The sequence below is a fragment of the Hipposideros armiger genome, unplaced genomic scaffold, assembly GCF_001890085.2.
Source record: "Hipposideros armiger isolate ML-2016 unplaced genomic scaffold, ASM189008v1 scaffold_48, whole genome shotgun sequence".
Lineage (NCBI taxonomy): Eukaryota > Metazoa > Chordata > Mammalia > Chiroptera > Hipposideridae > Hipposideros > Hipposideros armiger.
This window is the reverse complement of record NW_017731398.1, coordinates 4,596,108-4,621,230: the sequence shown is the minus strand read 5'-3', so window position 1 is coordinate 4,621,230 and position 25,123 is coordinate 4,596,108. Positions and strand designations below refer to the sequence as shown.

Below are 25,123 nucleotides of genomic sequence, written 5' to 3'. Positions count from 1 at the left end.
CGGCCCTGCCTCTTGCAGACAGATGGGCAGGCTCCCTGACCCCCAGCCCACCTGCCTCTCACCTACCCGGAGCTCTGGCATCTGGATGATGAGGCTCATGGGCACATGGACGATCGGGCTCTTCCTGTAGTCCATGGGGACGACGTTGGGGGCCAGCTCATAGAACCGCGAGTGGAGCCTGCAAGAAAACAGAGGGAAAGCGCTGCAGTGGCCACAATAACCCCCATCCCCAGCGACTGACCCCGCCCTGCCTGTCCCTGTCCTGCCGCCCTGGCCAGGGGCCGAGTGAAGGGCTGTGGGCGCTGGCAGGGCCGAGGAGGTGTCTTCAGGGGTGGAGAGCCAACTTCTGCCCTGGGACACAGATATTCTCTGACTCTATGACTAAAGGGACACTGGATTTTGTTTTTTCCCCCAACTTGAGAATTTGGGAAGCTGAATTGCTGTTGAAGAAATTCCTAGAATTGTCAAATTGCATCCCTGTGGCTTCTTGCCCCGCCAAAGGGCACTACGGAGTTCAGGAGGATTTACGGACCGTCCCACCGTACGTACGAGCTGGGGGCAGAACCCACACCTGCACTGCCTGGGCTGTTCCGAGGTGTGGGGCACGCGAGTGAAGGCTCCCAGCTTAACTCGGGAAGTGAGCAAGGACCCTGCCACCGGAGCCCCACAGGCAGTACCCAGAACAGACGCAAGGCTCTTACACACTCACATGCAAAAGTCTTATGAAATCACAGCGGCAAATCAAGGCTGGCAGGATTTGAAAGAGGGAGATGTTAGGACCAAGTAGGGTTCATTCCGGGAGTGCAAGCGTGGATCGGTGCTTGAAGCTCTGTGACTATACATCATATCAATAGGCCAAAAAACCCTTTTTCGGTCATCGTGTTAGCTGCACCTATAACTAGCTGGCTGTGTGGACACAGAAGACATGAAAAACAGCAAGTGTGCACCACACATTCACGAAGGTCCCTGTGAGGAGGGGTGGGTGGAGCGGGGTCAGGAGAGGGAGACCGACGCCATGTACTATTTGACCTACTTCTGAGCTGTTTGAGTTTTTAGAGTATTCATTAATAAAAATAAGTATCACTTTTGTCAATAAAAAGACAAAATCCTTAGTAAAACAGAAACAAAGGGATATTCTTTACCTCCAACGTCATACTTACATGCTAACGTGCTGGAGACCTTCTCAAAGAAGTGACATACCTGCTACTACCACCATTATATAACATTTCCCCCAGGAGGGGAAATCCACATAACTGGTCAGGAAAATAAAATAGTGTATTTAAATATTGGAAAGAAGGAGGCAAATTATGATTTCCTGGAAAACTGAAAATAGTCAGTTTTAAAAGTATTTGAGTGAGGAAGAGCTCAGTAGCTCTTCTACACAAGTTCTTGTACAGGTCAACATTAGTCTATTCAAAAATAGAACGTTAAAAAAAATCTAATTCACAATACAAAATAAAAACAAAAGCACCAACCCCCCCCCAAAAAAAAACACAACCAAGTATAAAATAAATAAGAAATGTGTACATAGCTAGAAAACCACGAAACTCTACCAAAAGGTAGAAAGTACTGAAGGGATTAGATGACTAACTATACTCCTGATAAAAAAGGCTGAATGCTGTAATGACAACGACCCTCTCTTCATTTTTCCTGTAAAATGAATAAAGTCCTAATTGAAATCTGCCAAGGATTTATTGGAGAACTTGCCAACCTGACGCAAACGTTTGTTTGGAAGAATAAATGCAGGGGCGTAGGGGGAGAAGCCTGAAAAAGCATCTGGGAAAACAAATAGAATTTCAACCTATAATAAGGAAAACCGTATGGAACAGACAGACGTTTCCATGGACAAGGGCGACCCCGATGTGAGCGAGGATCAGTCCGCGACTAACAGCATCTAAATGAATGCAGGGGGATGGAATCTTCTGGCGCCAGACCTGGTCAATCAGCCCTCATGCATGCCTCCCTTTTACGTCAAAACGCTTACATTAAAATTATAACTTAACATGCAGTCGCCAACACTTACAAATGAAAAGATTTTACAGGAGAAGCCAGGAGTCCCCGGAGGCAGCAATCAGCTGGGGCTGGGAAGCAGATTTCTGCAGACCCCGTTCTAACCTCCCCCCACCCCCCATATGGCTTAATTTATCTACAGTGCATGTTGGCCCCTACAGGCAGCTGAGTTTGAGACTCTTGGGATATTCAATAAATGGTCTGGGGACAGAAGACAAGATGTATCAGCCCGTGGAATAAGGAAAATAGGACTCCTTACACCGCGGCTGGGTGTAAGCTGGTTCACACCACTAGAGGGCGATCTAGCAATAAAAAAACTCGAGAGTCTTAAAAAAACGTCTATACCTTCTGATCCAGAAGTTTCTGTTAGAAATTTATTGCAAGAGATAATCCCATAGGTGTGTGGGTTGTAGGTCATGATGTCACAAGGATATTCACCACTGTGCTAATATTATGGTGAAACGTAGAAAACCGAAATGTCCAACTAAATGAATTAAGGAGGTGGTGAAATCGTTTTCTTATCTATTTTTACAATTTGCCTAAGGAAAAGAAATTTTAAGGAAATTAAAAAGCAACATGATCCAAATTTTTTTGGGTCTTCTGCAGCCAAGGAGCGAGGCCTGACTTTGCCAGCTAACAGTGGGATCGCAGAGAATTCATCATCACACCAAACTTTTTTTTTATAAATACACACAACAGGAAAATAGTAGCACGATATATACCCAAAGGTTAAATACAACAAAACGCTAATAGTCATCATTTCTGGGGAGGGGAGGATTAGAGGTCATTTTTTTCTCCTCTCTTGACTGGCTTTATTTTCTAGTTTTTCTACAGTCATCATGCATCATACGTGGAATAAAAAAAATTTAAGAGTGATTGAAATAGCTACAAGGTTTTTAAAAGGTTGAGAAAATAAGAGACAGTCAAGTAACAAAGAGGCGAACACTGGGCTGCTTGCTGAGCGGGTCTCTGTAGTGAAGGGGCAAGGACTTACTGAGGAGCACAGTCTAAGTGGGGACGGGGAGTCAGGGCACTGAGCTCTCCTTACCTATAGGAAGGAAGTGGGGGGCTGCCCACTCAGGGTCAGCGTGGGGTGGAAGTGCTGTGCCCCAGGGAGCAATTGGATCCACCTGAGGGGGACGGGAGGGGGCAGAGGGGACACGTCCCTGATGGTTATCTGTGCCTCTGTGACTCGGTTTCACTGAGCTGGGCCCCAAGCTGCAAAGGAGCTACTGCTCACCACGCTGTTGGTGCTCGGGGAACAGCTCACCCAGAAACCCATCCGGTGGGGCGGCAGCACCGAGGGGCGTCTGGGGGCAGGGCCCTGGGTCTCAGGCCCATTTATCAGCCCCACACCCTGGTGCTCCGGCTCTCAGTGACGCTCTGACGGTGTTGGGGTGTGAGGGGAACCATGGTCCCCACCCATTTCACAGAAGAACCTGAGGCTCAGTGAGGTTCAGATCTTGCCCACGGCCACAGAGCTGGGAAGTGGGGGCAGAGCCCAGGTCTGCTGACACCAAAGCCTGCCTCTCCCAGTGGTGGAAGTGGGGTGTCGCTGCTCACCCAGGGGACACGGAGGAAGAGCAGCCTGAGCAGGGAGGAGAGGCTGAGAGACACTGCAGGTCCGAGCAGCGGCCACCACAGCCCTCTCGGGAGCTGCATCAGGCTCTCGCCCCAGCCTGCCGTGGACCTCCAGGGAAAGGGATCCTGAGACCTAGCGGCTTTTAGTGCCACCTGATAGCCTAGGCAGGGGGCCAGGTCCCCTGGCATCTGAGTCCTGCTCACCATCTGGTCCTGGGGCTCTGAGGCTGCCATCCCCCTTTATCTCATCTCTTCTGTCTGGGTCCACCCCATACCCCCAAAGAAAGGGGCTGTCCTGGGAAGGGACGAGAAGCCTGGTGGACAGCTCAGGGCAGTGGGGGTACTGCATGCCATGCCCCTGTCTTTCGGACCTCCCAGAAGTGGGGGGACATCAGAGCCGGGGCCAGAGGGCCCTGGTCTGACTGACAGGCACCCCTAGTCTGACAGGCCCCAGGATACAGGGAATCGGCAAGGGCCCTGGACAAGTCAGAGGCCAGGTCTTCAGTCTCTGGCTGTGTGACACTGGCCAAATTGCTAAGTCCCATCTGTAAAGTGGGGATAAAACTGGCTTCTCCCATTACAAGGTGACAGGGAGGAGTACATGGAAATGTGCCCGAGACCGCCCACCACAAAGCCGGGCACACGGTCAGCAGGCGCTCAGTGCCTGGCAGAGGCTCGGGTCCCGGAGGGGGGATTGAGTTCACACAGCAGTCTACACTTGGCTCCTGCGGCCAGCCCATGTGGGGTCCCCGGGGCCCCGGCCCGCCCTGTCTCAGCTGCAAGGGGTGAACAGAAGCCACACTTACTTGAGGATGTCTTTCTTATTGAAGAATGAGCAGTCCTGTAGAGAAAACATGTACAGTCGGTTATGTGGCCCCGGATCCTTCCTCAGCACCTCACAGGAACAGCCCCGGACAGTGCTGGGGGCACAAGAGTCACCAGCACCCTCCCGGCCCAGCCCACAGGGGACAGCAATCTAGTGGGACCAGAAAGCGCCTCCTGAAGCCCTGGGCCTGACCCAGGGGACCGAGTGCAGGCGTGGCAGCTGTGAGGCACCTGGGGGGAGCACTTAGTGGGCAGGGGTGGGGGGCCAGTGGGGTACCGTGTGGGATCACACAGGGCAGTGGCCGGGAGGCAAGTGAGGATGAAGACGGCCGCTGTCACAGGGCAGCCCCTGAGAAGGGAGCCTCACGGAGCCTCGTGGTGTGTGAGTGGCCGTGGGCCGCAGCCTCGTGCTCAGAAACGGAGAGTTTCAGGCGCACAGACTGGGGAAGGTTAGCGTCTACCTGGCACCTGAAGCCACAGGAACCAATGAGGTCACACCGGGAAGGCAGTGGAGGGGCTGGGGGCAAGGCCTTTTGCAAAGCCACTCAGGTGCTTGCTGGGTGCAGCCCACGCTGAGGACCACAGCGCCCTGTGCCCGACTGCCACAGGCCTGGTCTGAGGGGCTCTGAATACCCAGTTTTGTTTAATCCTCCTCCTATGGGGGCAGGCATCATCTGCCCAGTTTACAGCCCGGAAAGCTGAGGTTCAGCCAACTGCAACTCTTTGTCCATGGAAAAAAGCTGTGTGACAATGGTGACGCATACTGTGTCTGTTGAAAGAAAGGGAAAGGAAGGCGGGGCGGAAGGGAGGGGTGGAATGAGAAAACGAAGGGGCTGTGGCAGGAGGGCAGGCGAGGAAGCAGTCAGATCTCCAGTTGGCAGGCGGCTGAGGAGGTCTGGCCAGGGCCCTGGCAGTGGGGAAAGAGGGGGGGACCCCCAGGGGAGGCTGAGTTTTAGGACTTGTCCTCCACTGAACTTGTGGCTGTGGGACGGCTGAGTCGGAGCTGCTGGAGGAGCTGCTCTGGGGTCTGGGGACGGCAGCAGTCATGTTTTGGAGTTGAGGCGTGTGGGGCATGGATCCAGAGAAGTGGTCTGGAGGAAACCTGAACCTTCAGGATCACTGGCACCTGGGGATGGGAAGGAGGCCAGGACACCCTGCGGATGCGGGAGGGAGGGGTCGCCCACAGCCGCCCTGGCTGGCCTGAGGCTGGCTGGAGAGTCAGAGGGAGGGAGAGGTGAGGCTCTCAGGTTTCCCGGCTCTCATTTCTCCTACCCACCGGGCTGGCCAGGTCCAGCCGGGCTCTGGCAAAGGCTCAGAACCCAACACTGGGGCTGGTTCCGAAGCGTAACCGGAAGCCAGGCTGGTCTGAGTGGGGACCCAGGCTCCCTGCCCCCACAGGGCTGCACTTCCCTCCTCAGCACGGTCTACCTGCTCACCTGTGCCCACCTCGGACCCACCTCGGACGGAGCCTTGACCCATGCTGTGCCCCCACCTAGACCGCCTCTCTCGGGCCTGGCTGGGCCTGCTCCAGAGCTGTGTTATTTCTGAGCCATCCAGTCAAAGCAAAAGCTCCCTTTCCTCCCGGTCTCCCACTCCCCGAGTGCCCTCCCCTGGCACACACCTCACTGCCTGCCTCTCACTGGAGGCAGGAGCACACACAGACCGCTCCCCCTCCCCCGGGGTTCACGATTCACAGTCCTCTGGGGACTCCGACTGGGCTCCTCAGCCTTTGTTTACCCTTCTGTAAACTGGGGGCAACAGCCTCCCTGTGACCATCAAGGGCGAAGTACAGTGCCTGGTCCACCCCGGGCGCCCTATGAATGTGGCTCCCATTCCATCTCAGGGCCTCAAGTGCAGCTGAGAAATCTGTCGTGGACAACCCGGGCGTCCAGGAGAAGGGACCACGTCCGAGGTCCTCACCTCAAGCCCGACACCAAAACAAATACGCAGGTGGGTGCGGAGACCCGCCTGGTGTCATCTCTCCCACCACACACTCCGCGCAGGCGACAGCACAGTCTGGCCCTCTGCCTGAGGGAGGTGGGAAGGAAGCACCCCAGTGGGGCCCTGAAGGAGGAGAGACCGTCTGGAGGGGACCGGGAGGGAGCGGGGCCTGGTGTGTGGAGGGAACGGCAGACAGTTGCGGGGTGGCTGCAGAGCCCAGGGCAAGTCAGGGGCTGGGCATCATGTGCAACCGCAGAGAAGTCTCGCGGGGGTGGGAGGGCACTGGGGTCTCCCATGTGGGCAGCTCCCTGGCTCCTGAGGCAGGGGACCTCCAAGGGTCTGAGGGGTGGCTGCTGGAGGACCTGAGGAAACCTGGGGAGGTGACCATGTAACACTGCTGCCTGGCTGGCCTTCTTGCCCCAATTATTTCCATGCTGGGGCCAGAGCGAGAGACCCCAACGGGCAAACAAGACATCCCCAACTTAAAACCTCATTTGGGGGATGATGTACCCCACTCCCAACCCAGGTAGGACTCCAGCTGGGTCCTGCTCACGGAGGTTCGCTCTCCTGGGCCGCTTCCCGGGATGAGGGGGTCCTCCTTGCAGCCCACGTGAAGGCTCTTAGGAGTCGCGGCCCAAGGTCAAGGTTGGAGTGAGGGTAGAGGCCGAGTGTGACTCGGGGAGCGGGTTTTTGGGGGCCTGGCAGCGACGGGAAGACGAGGGAGGGGCGTGGGCTCACCTGGTAGTTGTCCAGCTGCTCCTCAGTGAAGATGGTCTGCTTGTTCCCCATGGTGCGCGCAGCCACCCGGGCACCACCTCCCACTCGCGGCCGCCCAGCCCCACACGCATCCCGCCGCGCAGCCCACGGGAGGGGCGTGGTAAGGGGGGCGGGGCCGAGAGGCGGGGCGGGGCGCGAGGAGGAAGCCGGCCCCCAGCTGCAGCTCGCCACAGCTCCGCAAGGGGGCGCCCGGCCCCGGGAGGAGGGCGCTACTGTCAGTTCCCGCGCCTGGGATATTCCTTTACAATCGTTAATCTCTGTTGACTTGCATTCCAGCCATTCCGGGTAGAAACACCAGGGCCTCCACAGAGGACTGCGTTTTCAGCTCTGGGAGTGCCTCCTCCCACAGGTGGTAAACAGAAGCGCCAGCCTGACTAGAAAATTCCCATGAATGAGGCCCTCTCTTGAATTAGTATAACAGTGCTGTGAGCTAGGTCAAGGGGTACAGTTCCCATGTTACAGATGAGAAACCCTGGGCTCAGAGACGCAAGTGACTTGCCCAGTGCCACCCAGCTAGGGAGTGGCAAAGCAAGTCTCAACTTCATTCTCTGATTCCAAATCACATGCTTCTGCGGCGCCCAGCAGTTGGCTGTGGTCCCTGAGAAGGACCATGTGTGTGTTTGAAGGGAGGGTAAACAGAGGAAGAGGAAAGAAGCGGTGAGTACCTGCCCTGTGCCCATTTACTGAATAGGATTATTCCACTAATGCCCTTAAGGCTGTAGAATTTCGTCTCATCATCCCATTTCACAGGTGAACAAGTCGTCTTAGAGAAGGTGACTTGCCAAGGTCACACTGCTGGTAATGGGTGGATTTAAATCTGGGTCCTGTCTAGGGCAGGGGGACATGTGGTAACCGCTCCTATAGGCACTGAGAATACAGCACAGAACAAAACTCCTGCTCTCCTGGAATTTCCCCCTGGGGCAGGAGACAAACGTTCAGCAAGCAAGGGAAATATGCACGGTATGTCAGGTGTAGGGCGAGTGCTATAGAAAATAAAGTAGGGAGGCGGGTAGGTAGTAGGATTGGAGGGGTTGCCATTTAAAATCGAGTGCGCAAGACAGCTTTATGTTAGCTTTCTGGAAAATGAAAATCAAAACCGCAAGGAGATACCATTTCCCCCACTCCAGGATGGCTGTAATAAAAGGCAGGTAACAAGTGACTGGCTCCTAGAGGCGGGGAACCACCATCCTTCCTAGATGGTGACTCAATGAATGAAGGAGGAGCTGGAAGAGTCGGTCAGGGCAGCAGAACCGAGCAGCTTCCGGGTCGGTCGCGGCTGCGTACGTCACCTCGAGACGAGCCCGGCGATTGGCCAGCGCTGCGCGGCGTGGAGAATTCCTTGGGCGGGCCCTGGGGCGGGGCCTCTAGGGGCGTGGCCCGGCGTGGGCTGCACGGCTGCGCACTAAGGCCGCGCTGTCGCCGCGGTGAGAGGAGACGCGATGGCAGGGCCCGCGTGGATGTCCAAGGTGAGCGCCGGGCGGGCGGGCTGCGGCCGCGTGGAACGGCGGGCCGGATGGGGAGGCGGCTCCGTGGTCCGCGCGGGTGTGCGCACCCCGCGCCCAGACGGCTGCGCCCGAAAGGGACGACGTCAAGGTCGAGGAGGGGCGCCGCCCTGCTCCCCGCGGTACCCCAGGCCGGAGCCCAGGCCCCGCGCCGAGCTGACGGTCTAAGGCCGGGACCGCTCCGTGCTGACGGCCGGCTCTCCCGCGGCCCTCTCGGCGGAGCCGGGCCACCTCGCGGGCCGCGGGTGCTGGGCAGGCGAGGTCCCGTGTGAGGTCCCAGTCCGCTTCCTGTTAGGCCCCCCACCCCAGTTCTCCCCGGGCTGCTCCTGCGGCTGTGTCCCCTTCGAAGGACATGGTCACCCTATTACCTGTACCCTCGGAGAGGGAGACCAGTAGCGCCTCCTTTACCTTTCTGGTGAGAATCTACGATCTGGAGGGCTTCCGCCCCCACGACAGCTCAGGACTAAGACCATCTCTGCGGCTCCTTGGCTTCTGGGTGGCGCTCAAGACGCGCCTGAAGAGGTCATTCTCAAGGTCACGCAGGAAGTCGGTGTTAGACCCGGCGAGGAACCCAGGCATCTTGGAGTTCCTAGCTCCTAGTTCCATTCCGCCTGCCCTGGGGCCAAGGTCACACTGCAGATTTTAGGCACAGGGGGAAAAAGGCTCTCATGTAAAGAGCAGCTCCCTAGAAATCTACCATAAGCAACTTAGTTTTTTTTTTCTATAGAATTTGATACTCATTTTCCTCCTTTGTTTTGAGTTTAAAGTGAGGTCCACATGCACTATTTAGTGAAAAAAGCTCTGCGCTGGAATGTAATAAGAGTCTTAGGTTGAAATCCTGGCAGTGCCGCTGATTGGCTTTGTGACCCTGAGCAAATTACGTTTACATTTCTGAACCTTAATATGTCCATCTGTAAAATACACTTGATTCACAGAGTTGTCTGATGGTTACATAAAATAATATGAAAGCACCTAGTACCTGCAGAAGGAACATCCACTTGAAGCTTTCTTAGCTATCAACATAGGAGGTGTGATAAAAAAATATGGTGAATGCTGCTGTCACCTGCCATTCAACGGAGGCAGGGATCATCAATACAGGAAGCAATGCGTCGAACCTTAGTAACAGTGGGTCACAAATTTCAACTTGTTTGGTGCAGTCGGGTGTGAGCTACGGTTGAGAGAGGTGTGCTTTAAAGTGTGCCGTAAATCATCCTCCATCATGACAACCCTCCGTATCACACATTGCCTCTGGTACGGCAATTCTGTCAAATAAAAACATTACGATGTGTCCTCTTCCACCTTATTCACCGGATCTGGCACTGTGCGACTCCTGGCTCTTCCCCAAAGTCAAAATGATTCAGGATATCGAGGCAGCCAGGACAGCGCAACTAAAGACACTCATGAAAGAGGACTTCCAGAACGGCTTCAGAAAGTGGCAAGAACAATGGGATAATGTGTTCGAAGCGAAGGGGAGTATTTTGAGGGGGACTAATGGCAATGTGTTTTTTTTTTTTAATTTAAACATTCCATGTATTTTTTTTATCACACCTCGTATTTGCTCAAAATCGTGCAGTCATGAAGCAGGCTGTGGTTCCTGGGCATCAGTACGGTTTTACTCAGTAACTGGGTTCTGCTTGTTAGCTCTTCAGACCTAGATTTGTGTGTGACAGTAACTTATAGGTCACACTTGTTCCTGAATGTGAAGCAACTTCTGTGTCACCGCCTAAACAGGAGTCAGTCCCTTACCCACCAAGCTTACACTTAACACCAAACCCATCTGTGGTAGGCACATGAAGCCTTCTGAGCAAGGGACGGAAGCAGCATAGATGATAATCAGTGTGTTTTGCCTTTAGTGAGGTCTGCAAGGAAAAACCCATAGATGTTGAGAGAGTGTTGGGTTGTGGAATCACAAGACCAGGTTCTTCTCTGACATGGAATCCCTGTGTGATCTTTCATGGTCATGTGACTTCTGTAGTTATGCTGGGCCAGTTTCTCCCTTTAGGGACTGGAGTAGAAGGTGCCTCAGAGACAGATCATCTGAGGAAAACCCAATGTTTGAGCTAAAAAAAAGTATAGTTTCAATCTACCTTCAACATCTTTTGACAAATTACTTACCAAATCGACTTTTAAAGCATATAGTAGTTAAGTTCTCAAAGCAAAGGTAAACTGCATAGTATTTAGTTTTTCAGATCTGAGGTAGGTAGCCACATTGAGCTAATACATGAGAAAATATCCTTCGAAGTCCCTGAATATCTGTGCAAACTTGCAGCATTAGCAGCCGTCAGCAATGGCTTTGTTTCTGCCTCTCACTGCATGTGGTTTAATTCTGTGCATGACATTTCTTTGTTGATATTAATATAGGTCTCTCGGCTGCTGGGGGCGTTCCACAACCCAAAACAGGTGACCAGAGGTTTTGCTGGTGGTGTGAGTATAATTATGTCTTATTTTTTCCCTTTAGAAGTTTCTCAAGAAAGATTTATTATCTAGTCCTTTATCTCCATTTATTTAAAAGTAGGGAAAATTGGCCATATTAAAATTATTGGCTAACATGCACAAATCTAATAGGTCACATTTAAAAGAATTATATTACAGCTGGCTAAAGCCTGTCACAGTAATATCTTGAAGGAGCCTTGTTAAAAATAGACAGAAATTTCCCTTGAGCCTGTTACTTTATTTCCCAATCTCATTTTGGAAAGACTGTTTTTCAAAACTAGTACAAGATGAGGAAAAATTGTTGAGAAGCTTCAAAGCCTGCTTTGCATTTTTATTTTGTGAGCTTCCCTAAAACCAGTAGTGTGATTGCCAATTAGGAATGCCTCAAACATCCCTTAGGCCTGTAGGCCCGTGCCTTCCGTATGCAGTCTTCATAGACTATCATGTTAGTGGGTCATCTATTTCTCATTAAATCTGCTTTTAGAGTTCTCAGCACTAGAGTTCTGTGCTTTCGAAGCTGACCACCACATTTTAAGAGCATTCTAAACCTGTAGGTCAGTGACTTCATATCCGTTTTTATTTTATCCCTTGTCACAGAATCGGATAGGATTTCATTATTCCTGTTCTCCCACATCACATCTTATTCTAGGAGGGATTTGCAAGGCCATAGTACATTTTCCCCCATTTACGTTCTGTACTGTGGAATAAAGTGGACTTTCCTGGTGGCCTGGTGACATTTATCATGACATGTTGGGAGAACAGGAAGCAGCATCCAGAAAGCCCTGGGCTCTGCTCATGCAAAGGTGCAGAATGTGGCTCCACGCCAAGCTCAAGGACAGCGAGCCGAGCATTTCAAACATGTCCCGAATGCTAATGAGATGGCCATTGCGCTCTATTGTTTTCATTTTTACGCTATCCATTAAAAAAAATATTAGCCTGGTGGGGAGGGTGTTATATTTGAGAGATATAAGAAGAGAAACTAATGTTTAAAAAGATTTCTTCAGCTGTACAGAAACATTCAGAAGCAATTAGTCCACCTGTTCAGGGGGTATCACTGGAAGGCAGAAGACCAGGGAAGCTTGACTCGGGGATTTAAAGAGTAGCTCAGGGACCAGCCGAGTGGCGCGTTGGTTAGGAGTTGGCTTGGGACGTCAGCTCTGAGCAGCAGGGCCCCGGTTTGGATCCCACATGAGGTCCAGTGACGCTGCGCCCTCTACAGCTAAGATGGTGAACAACAGCTTGACCTGGAGCTGGGCTGCCATGAGTGCCCGGCAGCCAGCGTGAGCCGCTGTGAGCCACCGTCCAATGGCCGGTGAGTAACTGCCTCACCCAGGAAGAGTGCAATGATCACAATACCAACATGGGCCAGTGAAGCGACGTCCTCCACAACGAGACTAAAAAACAAAAAAAAAAAAAAAAAAAAAAAAAAGAGCAGCTCAGGCGGCTGGAAGCGAAGAAGGCCAGGGACCACTGTCTGGGCCAAACCGCCAGTTGGGGGAAGTCTCCAAATAAAGACGTATAGTTTCCAAGTGGAGGGAAAGGGTCTGAATATTATCTTAGATCATTTAAATCCGCTCATCATTTCCCTTTACACGTTTTTATATCTGTGTTTGAAATGCTGGCTTCATTTTGCTTGAAGCCTTTGAAATAAATAATTGATGTCACATTATAAATACACTTGTTACTCTACGTGTAACTCAGATTTTGCAGGTATGATCACATGTGCTGTTCTTACTGGTTACAAGTAAACTTTGCTGAGCTCATTTCAATTACATTTGCCGTTAAGGAGCCAGTTTTATAGAGGAACTCAGAAAAATGAAGATCCTCTCTTGCTGTGAAGTCGCATCTTCTCTGAGTGCCAAAACAGACCTCAGTGGTATTCTGGGAGTGTGTCAGAAAGTGTTCTTGAGACTGAACAAGCTGCGTGAGAAACTAAACTTTCCAGAACTCCAGTGGTGAGGAAAGCACTTGCCTCCACGAGAAGCCCTCTAAATTTTAGAGAGAGAACGTTTTGAAATGTTTTGCTCTTTGGTTTTACAGACCTGAATTAATGAGTCCCTTTGTAGCTTGTGTGAAAAGCAATATCAGTGGGGAAGTCTACTTAGAAGTTTATTTTTTTATCTAAAGAACATCACTTGAGTTCTTTTTATTATCTCTGAACGCAGGTAATAGTAGACTTGTGGAGTCTTGATTCTCACCTCCACTTGGATGAGCCCTTGGGAAGTAGGTCTGTTTTCTGAATGGCATTTGGGTCTTCTTGAGACGACCCCCTTCCCCATGAACTGGATTTCCTTGTCAATGACATTCTGTTTTAGACTTTCAAAAATCAATTCTTACTGTGTTCTTTGATGATTTCTTATATTCAGGTTCAGACAGTAACTTTAATTCCCGGAGATGGTATTGGCCCAGAAATTTCAGCTGCAGTTATGAAGATTTTTGATGCTGCTAAAGTAAGTGGGCTTAAAAAAACACCCTTAATAAGAACTTGTAGAAAAGTTTCCTTACCAGTTGGAGTCTGTGAGCTTTTAGGATGAATTGCCCCTGTTCATATGAAGCTGGTAAGGTCTGCTGTTAGTCTTCACGATTCTGCACAGGGGTGTTTGCTGCTGTCACCGTGGGTGGTTCCATCCACTGCATGGCACCAGCTCTGGCAAGTGGTCAGAGCAGTGCCACAGTGTTCGAGGGTCTCTGCACCCTGTCTGGGCTCAAGGTCTCCCAGTCCTGCCAAATCACTGTCTGCCTCATGCTGCCTTCCTGCCAAAAAGGAGAATGCAACTGATATTTCAAAACACTACATAGGAGGTTTTGAAAGATTTCTTTAAAAATTCCTGGTGTGGTATTATCATCACATAAGTGTGAAGTTTTATTCTTACAGCCCAGACTTCAATGCCAGTAGATATCTTAAAATCCTTTTGTTTTGGGCATTTAGGAAACTTGGACTTTGTTTGATATGATACTTTATTATTACTATTTATAGCTGCTAGGTGATATAACGTGAGAGAGTAAATCAGTGGTCATCATGATACCAACAGCTGTAAGTCGAGGAATGCAACTTATTGAAACTACACGTACATTGTTTTTTCTATATGAGTTCCTTGTTAAAACTCCTGCAGAGGAAATTATGCTCACACACTAGCACATTCCCCCAGTGAGCTGAAATGTGGTCGCTCGCTGAGCTGTACGCTCCTTGTGGACGAGGACCATGTCTTCCTCAGTTATTCCTGGTGCACGCTCAGTGTGCTGGCTGCCAGATGTGTGTGTACACGTTGCAGGGTGTGTGTGGAAAGAACGAATGACACTAATTTATACCTTAAAACTGTTGCCTTCGTAATTCACATACTACGCAGTTCACCCGTTTAAATCCAGTGGTTTTTCATACATTCAGAGTTGTGCAGCCATCTCTGCAGTCTAATTTTAGAACACTTTCATCACCCAGAAAGAAACCCCATACTCGTTAGCAGGCACTCCTCATTCCCCGCTTTCTCGCCCTACCCCTCCCATTACCAGCCTGTGGCAACCACTTAACCTACTTTCTGTCTCCATAAATTTGCCTATTCTGGACATTTCATATGAATCGAATCTTAGAATGTATGGTCTTTTATGACTGGCTTCTTTCACTTAGCATAAGGTTTTCAAGTTCATCCATGGATCACTTCTGTGAACCGTTTCTCCCCTTCTGATGATATTCTAATTATAGCCATGTTGAGTTGTACAAACAAGAAGTGGACAGGTGGCAGCTAGGAGTAGGACTGGACGGGGGACTGGAGGGTCCCTCTGGGCATGTCGAGAACGACATCTCTTCCTGCATGCCAGGAACCTTCTGGAGCTTGACTGTGTGTCTTCACCAGTCGTGTGCAGAGCTGAAGAAGTTGCTTTGTAATTGTGGTGTGAATGCCAGTGCACCCGGCCTTTCCAACTCACTGTGCTCTGCTCTGGCATCCAGGTGCCCGTTCAGTGGGAGGAGCGGAATGTCACTGCCATTCAAGGACCGGGAGGCAAGTGGATGATTCCTCCAGAAGCCAAAGAGTCCATGGACAAGAACAAGATGGGCCTGAAAGGTAGCCCTGCAGTGGGTGTGATGCCATCGCCGATCTCTGCTGCCACTCTTACATTTTGGGACGTTCATGCATTTAAGCTAAATGAAGCCAGCCTTTTATGAAGCAACTTACTCTTAGTAAGATGCTCTGCTCTTCATTATGGGACAGTAAAACATTAAGTATTACTGGCCAGTGTCAAGTGACAGTATACATTTCTGTTCACCTACATTTTACCTTTGGCATACTTTTTACATTTTATCTTATTTAATGCATGCTTAAGGGCATGATGTGGCAGATTTGAATCCAGACAGATCAGGTTTGAAGCTCATCTCTGCCACTTACTGGCTGGAAGACCTGCGCAGATGTCTTACTCTCGGTTTTGTTTTATTTTTCCACCGCATTTAAATGGCTGATAGAGCTGGCGCCTCACAGGACGGTGGTGAGGATTAGATCGCGTCAGGCACCTGGCACGGTGCTCAGCCTGTCAGTAGGTGCTCAGCATGACTAAAATGCGGCTGATGTCCCAGACAGCTTCCACGAGAGCTTTTCTTCCTTCATTTGATTCCGAGGGCAGGTGAAGTTAGAGGCAGACACATTTCACAAGGCAATGCAGGTGGGCCAGAGGGCGACACTGGGAGTGGGCGCCCAAGGGTGACCAGGCACGACGGACTCATTCCCGATGAAGATCACATCAGACTCAGAGACAGGGCACCTGTGTGTCCTTTCAGACGACTCCTGCTCTGCTGTGAAAGTGTCCCTGGTTCGTGAAGCATCCGTTAGACGAGTCACACAGCTACTTCACGTGCAAAGCAAGGGCCCTAAATACAGCCCTGATGGAAAAGTGAAGAAAAAAGGAATCTCTAGTAAACATTATGCACTTGTGTTTATAAAGAAGAGGAGATCCTGTTGTCATCTGGGGATTCTTCTTTATTACAGGCCCTTTAAAGACCCCAATAGCAGCTGGCCACCCATCCATGAATTTGCTGCTGCGTAAAACATTCGACCTTTATGCAAATGTCCGACCATGTGTCTCAATCGAAGGCTATAAAACCCCTTACAACGACGTAAATATTGTCACCATTCGTGAGAACACGGAAGGGGAGTACAGTGGAATCGAGCACGTGGTATGTTCATGGAGGTTCTTTTTCTTGGCTGGGTTGCTCAGATTCCCAGGGGCCGTTCACTCTGACCACTGTGAGGCGGGGCATTTGTCTTGGTCCTGAGTCTGGCCACACGGGTGCCAGGAGGACCAGTGCACGGGGCCCGGGAACATGCCTTTTGAGTTTTGCATCCTGACTTCACAGTGGGGCTCATGGGCAGGCAGCCATGTCTGCACCTCAGCCCTCTCCCTGCAATGGGGCTTCCCGTCTCTGCCTCGTGGGGCTGGGTCAGCATGAGCCCCACCGACTACGGGACGTGTGATGCTAGCCAGGGTCGTGGGCAGTGCACGATGCCACTGAAGATGCTGTGGACATGCCCCGGCATCCCGTGCCCTCTCCAGGAGCAGGACTCGTGTGTTTCAGATCGTGGACGGAGTTGTGCAGAGCATCAAGCTCATCACCGAGGAGGCGAGCAGGCGCATTGCGGAGTTTGCCTTCGAGTACGCGCGCAACAACCACCGGAGCAACGTCACCGCCGTGCACAAGGCCAATATCATGTGAGTCCCTGGGGGGCCAGCACCCCACCCGTCCGCACCGTGCTGTGGGAGGGTCATGCTGCTTCCCTCTCTTCTCTCCAGCTTGCTCACTGACCTCTGGTGTCTCGCTCAGGCGCCTCCTATGTGAGGTGCCTCCCTGGGTGAGTGACAGGAGCAGATTTGGGGGGCAGGAATCCAGGTCCCTGAAGCATCAGAGAAAGAAGCTGTGGACTCTGGGTCCCCAGGTGCTGAGGCCAGTAGGTTGCAGACGTGGGACAGTGGGCGTGGCTCCGGAGTGGTTACGTTCTCAGGGCTCCCTGCAGCCCCTGCTGAGGGGGCTGACACGTGCAATGTGGCACCAAGTTCTCCTCAGCACCAGCCTGTGCAGGCCGTCTCTGCTGTACAAAGAAAGGGGTCCCTGGCGGCCCAAAGGGGGTGTTGAGTGTGGAAGGTAGTGAAGCCATTTAAATAATCGAGTAATAAGTTAGCCTTTATTAATCGATACTTAATGCTAGCTGGATAACACTGCTGCCTAAGAAACACATTTACTGTAGTTGAAGTCAGACAACTTGGCTTCTGGAACTTCAGTTTCCTCAACTTACTTTACTTCTCTGATTTGATGCTTTTCTTTCTACAAGTTTTTGCTTTCAACAATTTTTATTTGGTTAAATACAGGCGGATGTCAGATGGGCTTTTTCTGCAAAAATGCAGGGAAGTTGCAGAAAACTGTAAAGATATCAAATTTAATGAGATGTACCTTGATACAGTGTGTTTGAATGTAAGTACATTTTCATCCTCACTTGCCCTTGTCTGGAGTGCAGTGTGTCTGTGTGCATTTATCCATTGCTAAACGCACCTATGCGTTTCTCATAGATGGTCCAAGACCCGTCCCAGTTCGATGTCCTTGTTATGCCAAACTTGTATGGAGACATCCTGAGGTGAGTTGGGCTGTGCCCTTTTAGCCCACAGTTTATTTATAAACGTCTGGAAGGAAACTGGTTTAAAATTTTCAATGAAATGTTATAAAAGAGAGCATTTGCTGTGAGACAAGACTGGGACCTTGATAATCCAGGAGGCGGTGCCAGTGGTCACAGGCTGGGGGCCTTACTCCTGCACGTGCCCCGTCGGCTGCTGCTCCCTGATCGTCTGTTCCTTCACATATTTCAGATGTTTTGTTGGTCGGTTGGTTGGGCAATTGACTTCAATGTTTTATGTATAGCTAGGTAGGTGGGTGGTCATTTTTACAGATTTTTTTCTAACTTTTGACGTAATTTCAGAACTTACAGAAAACTTATAAGAACGTTAGAATTCCTGTGTATTCAGCACCCATGTTACCCAAATGTTAACATGTCACCACATTCACTGTATTAGTCCCTCTCTCCTTCTCTACACACACACACATACACACACACGCACGCGTTGTTGGCCAAATGGTGATTTTCTGTGTCCATCGCGCCTTCTTACATTCGTTAGTTGGTATTCTACTGTAAGGATAAGCTTTTCCTTGTCTCGTGTGTATCTGTTTACTTTTTATCTGCATCAACTAGGACTCAATGGTTACGTCCATCACTGTCATTCATATTGATGCCTAGGTTGTCCCAACTTGGCCAGGGATTGTCCTTTTGAGCTGTCACTTGCTCGCTGGCACAGCCAGATGCTCCAGGCTCACCCTATATCTTCCTAACCGCAGTTGTGGACTAGCCCTTTCTCCAAGGAGCCCTGGTTCCTTTTAGGGGAGGATGGTATTGAAAAACTAAAGTCTGGGTGCTGGGTGACATGTTTTATTTTTCACACCAACACCCGACACGCTTTCTGCCTCCAGCGACCTGTGTGCTGGATTGATTGGAGGTCTCGGTGTGACACCAAGCGGGAACATTGGCGCCAATGGGGTCGCAATCTTTGAGTCGGTAAGTATTCTGGTCACAATGGCATGAGAACCCAGGAGCGGTGGGTGATCTGCATAAACATGTCTGACCTTTTGAGTTTCTCTTAATTGTCGAAAGGAAATGATGCTTTGTTTAGGTTTTTACGTTAAGTTTGGTTTATTCATTCATTTCCCTCTTGTTTACTTTGTATCCTTGTTATCTGTCCTTCCTCAGTTAAAATACCTGACCACTGGTTGACAGGAAGAGAGGGTTAGTCCATAGTTTGCAGTTTTTAAAAATTATTTTGGCCCTTTGTTTCTCTGCAGCCTAATTTCTAGGCCTGTGTCTGAGGAGTTTGGCACAGCTGCTGTTCAGTAACCGTCCTCCCCTGTGAGGACAGGTGGTGAGGGCCCCTGGGGGGTGGAGGGGGTGCTTGCCCTGCCCCTGATGGCTGTGCTTCCCGGGCAGGTTCACGGTACCGCCCCGGACATCGCGGGCAAGGACATGGCCAACCCCACGGCCCTGCTGCTCAGCGCCGTGATGATGCTGCGCCACATGGGGCTGCTGGAGCACGCCGCAAAGATTGAGGCCGCCTGCTTCGCCACCATCAAGGACGGGAAGGTGCGGTCCCCTCATCGCATGTGTTCTGAGGAGCCAGCCGTGGCTGGTGCTCAACGGGCTCTTCCCGTGGGCTCCCGTGTGAGCTCAGGGCCAAGCATGGCTGCCAGGGCTGAGCGGCACCGAGAGCCTTGGTGTGCAGCGGGGCCAGGATTCAGCCAGTCCAGTGGAATCGTGCATTTGTCATTTTGTGACTGGCTTACTTCACTGTGAAGCGACACTGTAGACCCAGCAGGTGCCTCAGTTACACAGTAGGCCCTTCAATTGTGGATACGGTGGTGCGAGGGAACTCCAAATGCTGAGGCCTGTCTGGCAGTGAAGACAGGACACGCTGGTAGGAAACACTGGCTATATGGGAGGCGTTCTTGTCTAAAGAGGGAAGTTTAAGAGTTGGTGATTTAAATGTTACTGTAGTATTTGCTTCCCGGCCTCCAAAAACATACTGAAATATGTCTTAAGTTTTTTCAACTTTAAAAATTCCCCCAGGGATTTCTGAACCCTCTTGTTTAGATTTGCTTTCATCAGACGTTTGCCCAGGGTCTGTCGTGTGGACAGAGGGACTTGCCCAGTCCTCCTGGGGTAGGCACGTGGCTGTGGGCGCAGCCAGGTATCTTGCTCAGCTAGTTTCTCACTGGGGCTTTATTTATTTTATTTTTTTAGAAATTTTATTGGGGAACAGTGTGTTTTTCCAGGACCCACCAGCTCCAAGTCAAGTAGTTGTCTTCAATCCAGTTGTGGAGGGTGCAGCTCCGTGCCCCATGTGGGAATCGAACCGGCAACCGTGGTGTTATGAGCTTGCGCTCCGACCACCTTGAGCTAACCGACCACCCCTCAATGGGGCTTTAAACAGAAATAGCCTTGCTGGGGTTTAGTATGTGGATACGTTTTTACTTTTGGTTTTTCCTTTTCGCAGAGCTTAACAAAAGATTTGGGAGGCAACGCAAAATGCTCAGACTTCACAGAAGACATCTGTCGCCGAGTGAAAGATTTAGATTAGTGTTTCTGCAGATGGTATTCGATCAGTCACTCCTAACGGACACCGCGTAAGCCTGTGTTAAGACATGTCCCATTGTGTGTGCGCTTGGTTTCCTGTTGTTAGATCTGGCTTTTCTTAACAAAATCTGCAAAACGATGCAGGTGACGTCCTTGGGCCTGCTTTAAAGGACTTTTTCCAAGTGCTTCTTTTATTTATTAAATGTCTATTTGGTATACATTTTTTGTAAACTCTAAGCAGACTGTATCATTGCCATTACCAACCATTTTACACTTCAGTTAAAACAGCTTTTCCTCAGCTGTAAATATGATATAGAATTAATAAGAGAAAACATCTAACTTTTTAAAGAAAAGGTTTTCCTTGGTTTACGAAAAATATAATAGAAATAAAAAACAGAATATTGACTTACTAGCACAAGAGGACATTCTTATCAAGTGAACGGGCACAAAGACATTTTCTAGGAAAGGTCACATCAAAAACAGTTAATATGGTATATTTCTTTAGTTATATGGAAAAACTGAGACAGATTTGTCCATTATATGAATTACTGAGTATGAATAAAGACTTTGGATCCAAGAAATATATGAGAGAGATAATTTTTGTTAATAAGACATAGGTAATATATTGGCTACAAAGACACAAATGCATTGTTTGATTATTTTGTTACCTTGCGATTTACTTTTCTTGGCGAGAGAGCTTTCAGCAAAGTGGAGGGTGGTATTTCCTTTTCACTGGACACACGTTAAGCATCAGACGTAATAGCCTTTGAGCCCCTGGACTGACTGAGTCGTACGTGGGAGCTGACCACTCCTGCAGCACGTGTGTCACACTCCAGCTGATACTGCTACAAGGTCTAACCTCATGGCTATTAACTGTAGGTTTCAGTGGCTGCCCCTTTCTCTCCCCTCAGCACCAGGGCTAGGAGAGCAGGTTGCAGAGACCCAGCAGATTCAGCCCTGGGGCTTGGGCTCAGCTTTCAACTTTCAGCCACCTCCCTGCCCCCAGCATGATTTCCTTCAGACACCAAGTCACTATTTTCACGAACACTTACCCTTTGGCCCCAAACCGAAGGCAACTCATGTCCTCCTTTGCCCCTTGTGTAACGTCGCAAACCTGTGGCTTTGCATAACGTACCCAGGTCATGGGTATTTCCTAACAACCAGTGTCCCTGTCTGGGTGCTTTTTAAGGCTTGTAACCGGACTTACAACCTTATATGTATTTTCCTCTGTTTCAGCTGCTGCTTCCTCTGTTTTATCGGATTGTGCTAACTGTTCTTGGGTTCACACTAATAAAGATTTCCCAAACTGATGGAGATGTCTGCTTTGTCTACCTGTTTCCCGTTCGATGCCTTTTACACTAAGGATGGCAGCTGCACACGTCAGAGCAGCTGGGTGGCCAGGTGGTGACACCGGCAGAGTTAGCTGCTTTTGCTAGAACGCTCTACTTCACCCTCTGGCGCCTCTGCTGATTCCAGGTGCCAGAGGTCACTCATACCCGTGCGCATAGCACTGCGGGTTAAATACCCACCAGTCTGACGTCCCACCTGCTGAAGTGACAAAGAAAATCAGGTACTTCCTGACAGTTCTGTTAAAGCGTTTAATATCCAAATTACACATTAAATATTGGTAGGCAGCAGCAGCGCTACAAAGCATCAAGTCAGCTGGTGTGTGCGTGCAGGGGCGCCTGGTATTGGAGTGACAGCATCAGCAGCGTCCAACAAGATTCCAGAGTGAGTGAGTGAGTTACAACCGTTCGCACGCGGTAATACGAGCAGACTTCCCTGCCGCTGGCTGGCCTGCTGAGTGAGCCAGCAGCCCATAAAATCTACCTGGAACTAAGGCCAAAGTCTGTCAACCCTTTACTTCTGGGAGGACAGCTGGTCTCATGTCACCTGAACAAAAAGCAACACTTAAAACTATGCACATGTGAAGGTTCTTGGAATTGTCAGCTATTGTTGGCACAAGTCCTGGCAAATGGAATGCCAGTGCCATACCTGACCCGAGCGAGACCTAACAGACTTGCCAGAAGTCCGTGTGCCCGGACTGAAGACCTGGACTCAGGAAAACACTAGGAGGCCCACCGTCTTCAGGGGACACTGGAAGGACGGCCTGGGTCACTTCTTTTGCTCTTGATAAAAGGAGTCGATGACATCTTTGTACTTCTCCAGGACTGTGAGCCGTTTCAGTTTCATTGTGGGACCTCAAAGAGAAATTGGAAGAAATGAATGAGGCCTAGGCTCCAAGAAAACTGAGGTCTGAGGTCAAGATCCAGATGTCGCTGAGCTCTGGAACTGGATTAAGCCAGACAATCGAGACGCCAGCCTCCGAGACGGCCCTCAGTGATCCTGCTGCTGGTGGTCCCCGCCCCCCCCCAAACACTCGCACCAGCGTTGGTCTAAGTGGCCAACAGAACACAGGAAGCGATGGTCTGTCACTTCTGAGGACGGCTGTGAGGACTGCAGTTTCTCATGTACGTAGTCAAGTGTGAGCCACGTCCACCCAACCCTTAACCTGCACCAACTTCTGATCCTCAGTGCATTTTCTGTTCTGTTCTTTCAATGAATAAAGGAGTCAAGCAACCCGAACAACAAAAGGCTACAGTTTCTGTCCTGGGCTTGCTCTCAGGTCATCCTTTCTGGGACTAACCAGCTGCTATGTGGTGAGGGCACGAAGGCCGCCTATGGACAGATCCCCTGGTCTCGGGCCAACAGCCAGGGAAGAAGCGTGGAAGCGGCCTGTCCAGCTCCTGCTGCCGTCTGCGGTAACCTCATGAGACCCCATGCCACAACCACCCAGCTAGGCTGCCTGGACTCCTGACCCACAGAAGCTAAGATAATGGGCGCTCACTGCTTTAAGCTGCTAAATTTTGGGGTAACTTGTTACCCTCAATAACTAATACACAGGTCATGCCTACATTTCAGTGGAAGTTCATACGGTGTTGGACGTTATGCTTTGACTGCCTGGGAGGGGATGGGGGACTCCCTAGGTGGGGAGGGCTCTGACTCAAGGTCCTGGGCAGCTGAAAGTCCATTTTGTGTGAACTCACTCTTAGCCGTGGAACTGGAAACTTCAGAGTCACTTTTTTCCCCATGAAGTCTGAGCATTTTATTTATTTTTAGGTTTTTTTCCAGCGTTATTTATATAAACTGCTGAGAGAGAATAGCTGCCTGGCTGATGGTGTGTGCAGTGTTAGACCAGACGGCCAGACATGTGCCAGCCTTACTGGGCAGTGTGTCTGGGGTCAGCCTTAAAGGGCCGGGGGAATTGCCTAAAGAAGCCAATCCCTGTGCTAAAAACCCCCCAAGATGCTACAGCCAAGAGCAACTTCATCCAGCTGGGGCCGCACAGGCCTTTTCTGGTCTGTGGACTATGGTCCAGTGGGCTTCACGCCCTCACCTGTCAAGCAGCTGGCTTTGGCTTTACACATTACGGTGGTCACTCCCCAGTGCTGGGTGACTCCAGCCCAAACACTAACAGGGCCTTCGTGTCTGCCTGGTGGTCCCGGAGTCAAAGCAAAGCCAAATGTATGTTCAAATTAATGAGTTAAGCACAGGCTTTGCACATGCAACAGGCTCTCAGAACCATGGCCCATGCACTGCGCCATCAGTATCCCCCACAGGAAGGAGGGATACCCAAAGTGCCATCAGGGACCCTCTGCTGGCCATGACTGCTTCCCGACGGGCACCTCCCAGGCCCTGCCATGGCCTCGCCCTCCCACACAGCACCGCGAACACAACAAACCTACCCAGCTCTCCGCCTGAGATGGAGAAGTCCCTCTGGAGGATGGCCCACTTCTGGATGTGGTGGGGTCGGGCGGCCGCATTCCGGTTGACCCTCTGGATGCCCTCTTCAATGGCCTGGTACACGGCCTGGTCCTTCTTCCCCACGATGTCGGACACTGTGGTCGCGTTGCTGCCCACCCGCTGGCAGAACTCCACGACCTGCTCGGTCAGGTTATCGGTGGGGTCAGAGGTGTCTGGGTCCAGAGTGCACTGAAGGACAGACACGGACGGGGTCAGGACCAAGCCTCACTGCGCAGGGCGCAGCCTGGTCTGGGAGGAGGCGGGTCACTGGGAGCTCTGGCTCTGGGTGAGGAGGCTGCTGCCCTGACTGCAGCCCTGTGGTGGTGTGAGGCACAGTCCGAGACTCAGAAGACCTCAGTAAAACCACAGTCTATGCCAGGGGCTATAACTCCTGCCGCGTCCACACCTGGGGCCCAAGTACCTGCTGGGGGCAGAGGGCAGCAGCACTGTGACTGGCCTGTGCTGGAACACATCACAGCACTGGATTGTTAAACTGTTATCTCTGGGCTGAAGGGACGTCCCCGAGCAACGGTTGCTCCTGAGTGTGGGCAGCGCTCACTGGCTATTTCAAAGCAAAGTCCTGACACCAGACGTGTCCTGGTTCAACATGGCTCTGCTTGGGCCAAGCCCCCAGACACACCTTCAAGGTCAGCAGCATGGACAGGAACTTCCTCTGGTCCCCGATCAGCATGGCGCAGCTGACGATGGGCAGCTCCGTCTTCACGGCCTCCTCGATGGGCATGGGCGGCACGTTCTCCCCGCCTGCTGTGATGATTAGCTCTGGGGAGGCAAGACCAGGCCCCGCTGAACCAGGACTCAAGCCTCGGCCACAGCCCCGGAGGCAGGAGCTGCAGGCAGCAGTGCTGGACATCTGGGCAGGCCCTCACACCTGCTGGGGGACGGCGGCAGTGCCCAGAGGACAAACGCCCACCCAGGGCTCCCACTCCTCCTCCTCTCCCAGGACTGCTTGCTCAAAACACCTCATCTACCAGGCCCGGCTCCTTAGTGGGCGTCCTGCCTCATCCAGAACCCCCCCGTCTCCCCCACCATCACGTGCAGGCACTGTGCTAAGTGCTGGGCATTCAGTAATCCCTTAACCCT

The 25,123-nt window shown here is 51.2% G+C and overlaps 3 protein-coding genes across 10 annotated transcripts in view; 1 reads left to right on the top strand and 2 right to left on the bottom strand.

Moving 5' to 3' along the window:
• The window catches only part of CIB2 (calcium and integrin binding family member 2), a 13,027-nt gene extending 4,617 nt beyond the window's left edge, over window positions 1-8,410 (bottom strand). For 2 of the 3 annotated variants that reach the window (XM_019640118.1, XM_019640119.1), the window contains exons 1-3: window positions 7,096-8,410; window positions 4,398-4,432; window positions 67-178 (exon numbers count right to left, since the gene is read on the bottom strand). In XM_019640118.1, coding sequence (XP_019495663.1) covers window positions 67-178; window positions 4,398-4,432; window positions 7,096-7,146 — 198 coding nt within the window. In that variant the 5' untranslated portion in view covers window positions 7,147-8,410. Of the gene's footprint in view, window positions 1-66; window positions 179-709; window positions 748-4,397; window positions 4,433-7,095 lie in introns of all 3 variants that reach the window. The other variant, XM_019640121.1, reaches the window with a different exon arrangement.
• Window positions 8,411-8,494: 84 nt separating this feature from the next.
• IDH3A (isocitrate dehydrogenase (NAD(+)) 3 catalytic subunit alpha) lies at window positions 8,495-21,528 on the top strand. 2 transcript variants are annotated; one of them, XM_019640116.1, is made up of 12 exons: window positions 8,495-8,600; window positions 10,998-11,060; window positions 13,436-13,519; window positions 15,013-15,127; window positions 16,043-16,230; window positions 16,630-16,763; window positions 17,418-17,520; window positions 17,616-17,680; window positions 18,565-18,649; window positions 19,076-19,228; window positions 20,139-20,268; window positions 21,455-21,528. In XM_019640116.1, the coding sequence occupies exons 1-11, from the start codon at window positions 8,574-8,576 to the stop codon at window positions 20,220-20,222; spliced, it is 1,101 nt and encodes a 366-aa protein (XP_019495661.1). In that variant the 5' UTR covers window positions 8,495-8,573; the 3' UTR covers window positions 20,223-20,268; window positions 21,455-21,528. The 2 variants fall into 2 exon arrangements, with proteins under 2 accessions (XP_019495661.1, XP_019495660.1); XM_019640115.1 differs by having other exon boundaries at window positions 20,139-21,528.
• Window positions 21,529-21,802: 274 nt separating this feature from the next.
• The window catches only part of ACSBG1 (acyl-CoA synthetase bubblegum family member 1), a 35,224-nt gene continuing 31,903 nt past the window's right edge, over window positions 21,803-25,123 (bottom strand). For all 5 annotated transcript variants that reach the window (XM_019640112.1, XM_019640111.1, XM_019640109.1 and 2 more), the window contains 3 exons: window positions 24,663-24,802; window positions 23,965-24,211; window positions 21,803-22,419 (listed from right to left, as the gene is read on the bottom strand). In XM_019640112.1, the coding sequence (XP_019495657.1) occupies window positions 22,334-22,419; window positions 23,965-24,211; window positions 24,663-24,802 (473 nt within the window). In that variant the 3' untranslated portion in view covers window positions 21,803-22,333. The remainder of the gene's footprint in view (window positions 22,420-23,964; window positions 24,212-24,662; window positions 24,803-25,123) is intronic.

Excerpts from the sequence above, each read along its gene's own strand:
- IDH3A (XM_019640116.1), top strand. The coding sequence starts at position 8,574 with ATGGCAGGGCCCGCGTGGATGTCCAAG. Across the intron at positions 13,520-15,012 it reads AGATTTTTGATGCTGCTAAA|GTGCCCGTTCAGTGGGAGGA; the intron begins GTAAGTGGGCTT and ends TCTGGCATCCAG. Across the intron at positions 16,231-16,629 it reads ACAGTGGAATCGAGCACGTG|ATCGTGGACGGAGTTGTGCA; the intron begins GTATGTTCATGG and ends CGTGTGTTTCAG.